General features: G+C 43.8%; 1 protein-coding gene across 1 annotated transcript; it reads right to left on the bottom strand.

The window, feature by feature from the left end:
* Nucleotides 1-7,322: 7,322 nt before the first annotated feature.
* On the bottom strand, nucleotides 7,323-11,170 carry PCDH20 (protocadherin 20; the record flags this gene model as incomplete). Its single annotated transcript, XM_080612308.1, has 2 exons — nucleotides 7,323-10,019; nucleotides 11,120-11,170. 2 exons carry the CDS (start codon nucleotides 11,168-11,170, stop codon nucleotides 7,323-7,325), a joined length of 2,748 nt encoding a protein of 915 aa, XP_080468434.1.
* Nucleotides 11,171-11,436: the final 266 nt, after the last annotated feature.

The raw sequence follows: 11,436 nt of genomic DNA, 5'->3' as shown, positions 1-11,436 counted from the left end.
TCCTTCATGAGACAGCAATTAAATTCCATGCGTTATAATGCTAGTGGGAATGCATAGCACCATGATCTGTAGTTCACTTCATGGCCTAAATTTCTCTTCTACTGAAACACAAAGTGAAATCTTAGTTACCCTGAGTTACCTGTAAACTTAGAGGAGAAAAGTTAACAACTCCAGTGCTTACCAAACACCTGAATTGCCTGCAAGAAAAGGTAATTTATCTCTCTTCACAGCAGGGGGCACAGATGGCTTCACTGAATCACTAAAATAAAATGGGATTAATTTAGGTTTCAGAGCTTATCAAGTAGGTACGATAATTGTACATTTTAGACTTGTAGGTATTTTTTGGCTCTGATGCTACGGATGTCTCTATATGATATGGGGCCCTGAGCAACAACAAGCCTTTGAGCAAATTAAACGTGAGATAGTTCATGCAGGAGCCCTTGGACCAGTCCGGACTGGGCAAGATGTAAAAAATGTACTGTACACCGCAGCTGGGGAGAATGGTCCTACCTGGAGCCTCTGGCAGAAAGCTCCAGGGGAGACTCGAGGTCGACCCCTCAGCTTTTGGAGTCGGGGATACAAAGGATCTGAGGCCAGCTATACCCCAACTGAGAAAGAGATACTGGCAGCCTATGAAGGGGTTCGAGCTGCTTCGGAGGTGATTGGCACTGAAGCACAGCTCCTCCTGGCACCCCGGTTGCCCATGCTGGGCTGGATGTTCAAAGGCAGGGTCTCCTCTACACATCATGCAACCGATGCAACATGGAGTAAATGGGCTGCGCTAATTACACAACGAGCTCGAATAGGAAATCCCAGTCGTCCAGGCATTCTAGAAGTCATCATGGACTGGCCAGAGGGCAAAGATTTTGGGATGTCAACAGAGGAGGAGGTGATGTGTGCTGAAGAGGCCCCACCATATAATAAACTGTCAGAAAGTGAAAAGCAGTATGCCTTGTTTACTGATGGGTCCTGCCATATTGTGGGAAAGCATTGGAGATGGAAGGCAGCCGTATGGAGTCCTCGACGACATGTTGCAGAAACTGCTGAAGGAGAGGGTGAATCGAGTCAGTTTGCCAAGGTGAAAGCCATCCAGCTGGCCCTGGACATTGCTGAATGAGAAAAGTGGCCAGTACTTTATCTCTCTACTGACTCATGGATAGTGGCAAATGCCCTGTGGGGGTGGTTGCAGCAATGGAAGCAGAGCAACTGGCAACGCAGAGGTAAACCCATCTGGGCTGCTGCACTGTGGCAAGATATCGCTGCCCGGGTGCAGAACCTGGTGGTGAAGGTACGCCATGTAGACGCCCATGTACCCAAGAGTTGGGCCACTGAGGAACACCAGAACAACCAACAAGTGGATAAAGCTGCTAAGATTGAAGTGGCTCAGATGGACTTAGATTGGCAACATAAAGGTGAATTATTTTTGGCCCAGTGGGCCCATGACACTTCAGGTCATCAGGGCAGAGATGCAACATATAGATGGGCCTGTGATCGAGGGGTGGACTTAACAATGGACACTATTGCCCGGGTTATTCATGAGTGTTATGTTCTGATTATAGACTCTCAAGCTCTACTCAGTGGAGCTAAGTTTGTACAGGTGATGTGTCCCCACCAGTGGGATTGCATGCCAATCCATAGTTTTGTCACGCTATTTTAGGTGCAGCTTTGCACTCTTGGCATCTAGCTACGATTCTAGAAAGGCACCAGTCTTTCTGACAGCCCTATAAAGAAGTTTGAGATGCTCAAGGACATTCTGCATAGCACTTGATATTCATTTTCAAAGCAGCTAAACTTTGCCCTGAATGCCTACTTTAGAGCAAAGTTCCACTGACTGTGTTGATAAGACTCACAGACTATAGTGGAAACAGATGCTTAGCTCATTGACCTATATCTGTATGTAGACATTTCAACATTGATGTATAAATACAGAGCTGAATCTTATCAAAGGCTGTCTGTAACACACATGCTTGTTTAGTAAATCCCTCTTAAAATACGCAAAGTATCTACACTAGGCTGGCACATACAATTATTCATTGATGGAAAGCCTGCACTCTTCCAGAATTGCAGCTGGAGGTCAGGTGGGATACCTTAAGGCATCTCAAGCAGCACTAGATGCTGACACACAGGCAGAGGAATCAAGCTGTCACTCTGTTCTGCATAAAGAGGTAAGAGTTCTCACCTCACTGACTTGCTCTGAAGATGAATATTTAACCAAAATTTTGTAGATGGAAAATAAAACAAAATAGTTAGGACAGAAGATTAAATTGACATTACTAGGGCTGCTGGGAGAGAATAACATCCAACTTCATGTTTAAAATGCAAGTCCTCTCAATTTGAACACCGTTTAAATGATCCCATATAATTTATTTCAGTTAAATGCTTACTACTTACCAGCAGCATAGCTAGCAACATGGAAACCTGCAACTCAGACACTTCAGAATATATTTGTTTTCACAAGCAGTGGAATGAATGACTGAATGCATGGTAACTGAGTCAATATTTCTTCATTCAGAATGACGTTTTCTCAGCACCTGTTCAAAGCACTCTGTCATCAGAAATATTTAGGAGTTGAAATCTGGCCTTTGAAATTCATGCCCTGATGAAACTGGAATGCAAATATAGCAGAAAACACTAAAACATTCATACATAGCATGTTAGAAAGAGTATGCAGCCTATAAATCTGTGGTGATAAGAATGAAAGTATTTTTCTTGTCCATAATGTGAAAACCAGAGCTGTTTATATTTCTTTGTGAGCCAAAATCTTTGAATCCCTCCATCTCCAAATGCAGATGGCAGTTTTATCTTATCTGCTGGTTCAGTCTGGTACAAAGACTGAAAAGGAAATAGCAACACTTGCCTGCACAGGTATTTTTGCACATGCTTTAACTCAGAAAACTGTAAATTATGACATCTTGCAAATCAGTTGAAGCTTCATAACTCTGAGCAGTGTTAGGAACCTGTAAGTTAGGAACTTCCTGATAGTTTACTCAGAACTTTTCCTACACTATTAAAATAAAGCATAAAACTAATTCCTGCAACTATTACCTGTCTGAGCAACTGCTATGCATATGAAATGTATAGGACTCTATAGGAAGTAGGGGTGCTGAATTATCTTTATTTCCACTTAAAATTTCACTAGATGTCTCCCTTAAAATTAAACTGTTTTGGTAAGGAAGACAAAGGTGCTTAGCTCCTCAAACATCAGCTCTGAAAAAACTAAATCAAAGTTTTGCATTTTAGCTGTCTAGTATTACATAATTAATTGTTTTGCTTTGTTTTATCCTTGATAGTTACGAGCGAGAAGGAACATACATAGAAACTAATGGCTGTGAGAAGGTGGTGACAAGAACAGTAGAGGGAAAGAGGCAGTCAGTTTCCTGCTTGGCTGTGAACCATGAAAAGTAACACTGCATATTCGGTTGATGATTTGTGTCAGAGGTGGTGTGTATCTCCACGTACGCCAAACTGCAAGGTATTTTTGCGATGCAGGCCACTGCTCCCTAAGAGTTCACTGCTTTGAACCAGGAAGTGAAATGCTAGTGATTTAGAGGATTACCCATCCTCTTCACATGTTTATTTTAATGAAACCTTCCCAAAATAGCAGCTGGGGGCAGAAAACTTACAATGAAACCCTAGTCAGCAAACAGGGGTTTGTTATTGCTTTCAAGAAGGCCAAATTCTGCCCTAACACTGTACCTCTCATTTGACATCCTGTTAAGATAGTGGGAGTTTTTTACATTTTCCTCAGAGGACTCTGGCACAGTTGCATATTTGGACATTGGCACTGAAAAATTGCTCAAAAGGCCACAAGATGAATTGTTTTCTGAGTTCTGACATAAGAAAAAGCAATGTGCTCTAATTCCCCCTCCACACTTTCACATCTCATCCTTTATTGATATTCAGCCCAGTGTTAATTTTGCATCAAAACAGTAACTTCAGAGAGTTCCTTTAAAAAGAGTAAAATGAAATAGAAAGAGAAGACTGAGTTGAGTTTCTCTGTCCACTGCCTCTGGGCTCACTGCCCATTTCTTGTCTTTTATTTTTTAAATTGTTAATCCTAATGAAAAAGTGTTTGCAAGGCAAGTTGAGGAGGCTTTGGCAATACAAAGCTTAGGACAATCTCATTTTTCATAAAAAACAACAAATAGCACCCACTTATTCTAAGATTGTTCAATCAATACTGTAAATGAATGAGACATTTATTTTTGTGCCAGCTCAACTACCAGTGTCAACAAGATTTGCATATATTTTGGCAAGTGCACTGCACAAGGTGGTAATAAAATAGGCCTTTTATATTTGAGTCTAATTTACTTCAGTTATACTCATTAAAAATGTGTTTTCACATGAAAGGGGTTTCAGTATGGCATACTCTGGAAACAGCAGTGTCACAGAACTGTTCACTATATAGCCAGTACCAAGCATTTTTCCACTGAGAAAGAACATTTTTTTGAGAAGAAATTCCCAGGTTCTATGAATTCAAGATTCCTGGGTTTATTGGTTTTTATTGTTGGATTTTTTTTTTTTTTTTTTTTACTTTATCACTGTTAGGCTCAACATTGCAGGCTTCAATATCATGCTTATTACTTGTTGATACCAGCTGTATGTTTTTTAAGTAACACAATGGAGATTTTTTTTAAGACAAACCCAATCAGTCTGCATATTTTGCCATCTTCAGTGGTATTACCTACCCAAAGGCTACCCACAGAAAGGCAAAAATGTACTGTTACTCTGAGAAGCATTATTCAGGCTAAAGTATTTTTCACAAGCAGTGCTGCTGGTATGGCTGAAGGTGTGATTTCAAACCAATTTTCTTTAAATGTGTAGAAAATTGTGAGAGCGAAATGCTTCACAAGCAGTACTTTCATTTTAACAGGCTCATAACATTACATTCTATTACACATTACGGAATGTGCTTGAACTACACCAACCAAAAAAAAAAAAACCAACAAAAAAAACAAGCCACAGGAACAGCACATTTAAACTCAGTAAACTTAATCAAACAGGTTCAAGACTACGTATTTATCAAACCTGAATAAAATATCTGACCAGTGTCACATGAACACACACTGAAGGACCAGGTTCATGGTTTTATTGTATTGTATTGCTCCTATTTAAATTGTCTTAAGAAGATATTAGACACCTAATTCAACTGAAAGCAACAAAAGAATCCTGTCTTTCAGTTACCTTGCCTCCTTAATTAAAAAATGCAGAGGATCTGGCTTCACCACCACTGCAACACAGACCATCTGTAATACTGAAGCCACTTCTGAAGAATTAATGTGCTCTTTCTTCAGAGATAATAAACAGTGTCTCTTTGTGACAAATGCATTTCAGGCATTCATACCATTTTTGCATTTTAATAATATGAAAATAAATCTTAAAAGGTGATTAACCACAAACCTTCAACAGGCTGAATTAATTTTTCATGAAACACAGCTATCAAACTGTGCATAAACAAAATATTCTAATGTGAAAAAATAGCTATTTCTTATAGGTAGGATGGCAAAATCTGGGCATTATGCTAATACTGTTATTTAGGCTAAGCAGAACCAATATCGAGATGAAGCTTCAACATTTCAATAGGCTCAAGGTGAAGTAATGTGTGAGTCACAGAGGAAAAATCAAAACCTGCCTCAGATTGCATTCCCTACTTTTAAAACAGGTATCAGCTGCTGCCTCACCTACATCTGCTAAAATACAATTGCCTTTGCCAGTAGTTTCAAGAAGTACATAAATTCTCATTAATGATTTTGAAGTGTACTAATTTGGGGAAGTATTATGACATGTCAGACAAGATAGCCATCACTGAAGCATTTGTAAAATATGCATTTGTTATAACTAAAATAATATTTAGTTTTATACTGAAAATTCTAGGAGAAAGGCAGAGAATAAGTTATTATGAAAATATATAGCTTTAATTTGCAGACATATAAACACTTCTGGTACATTACAGACATATGATGCCAGAAATCAAAATAATCAGTTTTAAGCATAACACTAATTTATCTTGTTCACACAGAGAAATTTGATATAATCATCATACAAAATATAGTTCTCAGCTCTTAAAATGGAGTGAAAGTGATACATCACCAATAAACCTGCTGCTTTGTTACAGAGGATACAGCAAAGAATAAATTATCAAGAAAATATGCTACCGGTCTTACAAGTTAGATTTTGGATCTAATCCAAAATCAAAGCCAATGAAGAGGAGCCAGGAATGGTCGCCAAAAGTCAGAAACAAGATCTCTCACATGAAATAGCAATCTAGAAAGGAGCAACAGTCAGAATAAACTAAGTCCTATAATTCCTTAGAATATGAAGCAATTTTTGTTTTCATCTGGCAGATCAGATTCAGAAGTATCACGTGAAAAAACTATTACACAACCAAACCGATGGAGTACTACTGACAGATTGCTCAAAGTACAAAAAATATCACCACTTCTGTGACAACTAAAGATTTAGCCATTCCCTTGCTTCCTTGCATCTGGCACGTTTATGAGAATGAGCATGGAGTTCTGTCATTATTTGCTGTAGGAAATATGAAATACAGTTTTTCCATAAAAACTACCAGCAGATTGCTAGAGCAAATGATAATGTGGGTGAAATCTGGAGCAAATGAAAGATGATATGTCACAGCAGTTCAGATTCTCATTACAATAGCTTGCATTCTTGCTCAACAGGAATTGCACTTCTTGTTAATGCCTTTTCTATCCTACTTTATAAGCTTTACTTGTGAGGTAATAAGCATTCAGTTTTATTTTTTTCATTACTAGTGCATTTTTTATCCTTTATTGTTACTTCTTTTATTCTTTACTATTACTAGTGTGTCTTTATTCTTTTAATTATACATACATTGGGACAGACTTTTTTTTTTGTCTGTATGCCAATGTGTATTTTATATTAAAACCAATATATTTAAAATATACTCTGTTTATCTCATGGACAGTACCTCGAACAGTTGCCTGCTCTGGAGTATCTGATGCCCTCTTGTGGTTAAAAAGACTTTTAAAACTTGAGTTTAAGGAATCGTCTTACCTTCCTTTTTTTTATGATCACTGCTTTTACTGATTTATGAAAGCTGCAAATGATGTTCATGTATCTATAGACAGGGTGCTAGCTGTTAGTTACTAAGGTTTCATAAAAAAGCTGTACACTGAATTTGAATTTAAAAAACTGTAAACAGCTATTTACAATTATATTATTAAGTTATAAATTAGCAGTCTCTCGTTGCAACATCTGTCAATACGACCCATAGCTAGGTGATTCAGATTTGTCCAAGGTTTTTCCTTGTCCAAGATGTTTGATTTATCCACAAAGAAATGTCAAATGTTAGAAATCTCCATTGGTTTCTTTTCCAACATATGCAGGTTAATTCTTCCATTTAGTGGGATTTGTATTTCCAGATTTTCATCTGCTCTGTGATGTTTTTTCCCTTTTCTCAGGCATATGTAAATGCCCATCCCTGCTACTAAAGCAATTGAACCCAAGCTTATTATTGACAGAGCTACCAGGGTAGGCATGCAGGATGTCGACTCCATTTTTTTATGCGTAGGCTCTACGGATATTTGAGGCTGCTTTTCTTCTATACTGATATCAGGTTCCCTTCTTAACAAACTTTCAATGTAGCTCTCATTACTAACAGTGTCATTGACGAAAAGGTTCACCATGACAGTGGAATGGAGAGGTTCTGGATAGCCGTGATCACTAACTTTTACGAGCAGCCGATAGAGGCCATAGTCATTTTGCATCAGTGACTCTTCCAAGGTAATATTACCAGTTTTAGGGTCAATCCTAAATGACTCTGGTCTAGGGCCTCTTCTTCCTATGATGCTGTAAGCTATGACTGCATTCATGCCAGTGTCCTTATCGACAGCATAGACTTCAGTGATGGGAGAGCCAGGAAGTGTAGAAGGAAGGACCAGCAAGTAAGACATATTAGATTGAGGAAACAATACCAAAGGGGGATTGTCATTTATGTCCAGAAGAAGGATAGTTATTTTGGCTGTAGAAGACAGGGCAGGATCACCGCCATCGACTGCTTCAATCCACAGAACATAGGAGCTTTGCTGTTCCCTGTCCAGGGAGACTTTAGCTCTCAGAACTCCCTTTCCAGTATCTATGACAAAAATATCACTTCCATTCAGAACTGAAAGAGCAACCCATCCATTTTGCCCTGCATCAGCATCCGTGACACTTATAACTCCAATTTCACCAAAACCTGGAAAGTTTTCCGGCACGAAAAAGCTGAAATCCTTATTGATAAATCTTGGACTATTATCATTTTTATCCAATACAGTGATGGTGACAGTTGCTATTGATTCTCTTGGAGGGAACCCAGAATCTACTGCTTTGACAGTGTATCTGTATTTCTCTTTTTCTTCTCTGTCCAGCTGAGTGGAAACTGTAAGAACTCCTGTAGTTTTATCTAAAGAAAAATAGGAAGGGGCATCGGGACCTAAGAAATAGGACACGTGCCCTCTTTCTCCACTGTCAGCATCAGTAGCATGCAGTTTGGTCAAGAAAGCATTGGGAACATTGTTCTCCTCAATGGATAATTCTATCAGCTGTTGAGAGAAAATTGGTGAGTTGTCATTGTCATCTAGAACCTGTACTTTGATTATTTTGTTGACATGAAATCCTTCTGAGTTCCATGCAACTACAGAGACTTCGTACAACTGCTGTGTCTCATAGTCCAAAGGCTTTGTGGTCTCCAACAGGTATTCATTGTTGTATGGCTTGTATGGTGAAAGTCTGAAAGGCCCATCACCGTCCAAATAGCAGTTGACTTTGTATTTTTCATCAGGGTCTTTGATGGTAAAAAATGCTATTGGTGTGTTGACAGGCTCCAATTCCTTTAAGTACACCACCCCTTCTGCTTCATTAGCTATGAAACGAGGGACAATTTCAGGTGGCCTCATCATGACTTTGATGATGGTTACAAGCACTGTGATCACAGCAGGGATACAACCAGGACCATTGCCCAAGATGATTAGCCTGTGAAGCCTTGGAGTGTCCCCATCAACTTTACTTGAGAGCGTGATCGCTCCTGTGCTTTCATTCAGATGGAATAAGTCTCTGGATGGTTGGGGGACCTTCTGGCTGTAGGAGTAGGAGATCTGGGCATTGGATCCAAGGTCCACGTCTACAGCATGGGCAGTGGCCACGTGTGTCCCTAAACTGGAATTCCCATAAAGGGTGACATTGATCTGCGAGTCATTGAACTGGGGGCAGTTATCATTGATGTCACTGATGCCGATGGTGAGGGTGGCACTGCCCACTAGTGGAGGAGTCCCCCCATCCTCAGCAACAATGACTGTGACATACTCCTCCCTTGTCTCCCTGTCTAGAGCCCCCATAACAATCAGGTAGGGAGTTCTCTCCCCACTCTCATTCTCCTCCACATCCAGGGTGAAGACACCATAGTTATCTCGCAGGCGGTAGGTCTGGACACCGTTGGTGCCCACGTCAGGGTCAAAGGCAGGGTGCTCAATAGCCAAGCGGGTGTTCACAGGTGCATTTTCTGGCACTGAGAGCCAGATGTGGGGCACAGGGAACCGGGGCGCATTGTCGTTGACATCCCGGATAGCGATTTTTACCTTCACTAGGTGGAAGTACTCCTGCGGCAGCACTAGCACATCCAGGAGCAGCAGGCAGGACTCGGATGAGGGTAAAGAAAAGGCGGCACCAGCTGCTGCCCCAAAGATGGTGGCCCCACTGCTCTCCATGCACAGAGCTTCCCGGTCAATCTCCACGGCTGAGGTGTGCAGCTCCCCGGAGCGGTTGTCCAGCTGCACATACTGTTCCCCAAAACCACGGGAAGCCAGGGTGAAGGAGAGTGGGGGCTGGGAGGCCGCAGGGTGCTGCCCTCTAGCCATCGGGAGGCGCAGGTCACGGGACAGGCTGCCAATGAGCACACCAGCAGGCAGCCCTTCGTTGAGGCTGTAGAAGAGCTCAGTTGCACGGCTGTAACTGGCAAAGCAGTTGAAAGGTCCAACGAAGAGCAGGAAGAGGATCAAGTGCTGAAGAGAGACGCACAGGGGAAGACGTGGTGTTAGAGAAGTAGGGGAAGTAGCAGGCAGTCCTCCCCTCGCGCCCACAGCCACTACCACTACCAGCAGGGAGTGCGGCATCTGCAATATGAAGCCATCCTCCCTCTCCCCCCCATTTTATTCACCCAGTACAGCAGCTACTTCCAGGGCATCATCTGTACCCGCCAGGCAACACCAGCTGCATTCCCCACAGCAAATACGCACTGCCACGGATGGCCCGCGGGCACCCTGCCTCCCCACCAACCAGCAGCACTTGCGCCCCAAAGGGCCATCTTCCCTTTTCTCCCCCGCCCCACAGCACCTCAAGCTCGGCCCCTTTCTTACAAACAGCGCTCACCCTCCCCCCCGCAAGAACATCCCAAGCCGGTGTATCCCCCTACATCTCCTAAACATCTGCTTGCCCCTTTCGCTTTCCACAGCAGCAAAGGGAAACGCGTCCCGCACTCTCCCCCTGCCCTCGCCCCTTCCCAGAGCCCGTTCCTCCCTCGTGCCCAGGGGCCCTGCGGTGCAGCGGGGACACGGCCCACACCGGGCAGACCACCGGGGTCCTGGCGGAGCTCGCCCCGCCGCCCGATCTGCGCTCCGCCGCGCTCCGGATCCCTGCCCGCGGCCGGGCAGCCCCGCCGGGGTCCGTCCCGGCTCCCGGCCTCGAAGGGGAGCTGAGCAGAGAAGCCGCGGAGAGGCTGCGCGGAAGTTGCGCGCGTTGGTAAGCGTCGCCAGCCCCTCGCGTACGGAAAGGGCTCCCGAAACTAACTTTGGGCATCATCTCCACGGAGGATTTTTCCTCCTTCTCCCCTTTTTAATCACCCATTTCCCTTTTCCGCTGCTCTCTGCTACAACGCGCGTCGGCAGCAGCAATGAAAAACAAACTTTTCACGGCTGTTCTGATCTGTGGAGATAGGAACCAAGAGGAAAAAAACCCACAACAAACATGCACATACGAATATGCATATGAATGCTCTGGGTTGTTTTGGGTTGTTTTGTTTTATTCCCAATGTTCCTGCTGCATGCGAAGCCGGTCTCCGGGTGGACAGGACGCGGCGCCTCCCCCTCGCTGCCCCAGCCCTCACCTGCAGGCTGCCGCGGGCGGTGGGGCTGCCGCGGCCGCCGGGGAACCCCATGCCCGGTCGCTGCCGCCGACTGCGCCCGAGCAGCCCGGCTGCTCCGCCGCCCGCCCGGCGCCTCTCCTCCCCGCCGCTGCCCATTCCCCCGCCGCCGCCGCAGCTGCCGCCGCGCTGGGCCGAGCCGGGTCGGGCTGGGCTGGGCTGGGCTGTGCTGTGCTGCGCGCACCTCCCTGGACACTCCCCCTCCGCTCGGGAAGCTGCTGCTGCCTCCGCCGTTGCTGCCGCCGCCGCCGCCGCTGCCGAGGGGAGGGTGGGAGAGGGGG

This window comes from Psittacula echo (assembly GCF_963264785.1).
Source record: "Psittacula echo genome assembly, chromosome: 3".
NCBI lineage: Eukaryota > Metazoa > Chordata > Aves > Psittaciformes > Psittacidae > Psittacula > Psittacula echo.
The sequence above is the reverse complement of the archived record's forward strand: the minus strand, read 5'-3'. Positions and strand labels throughout refer to the sequence as shown.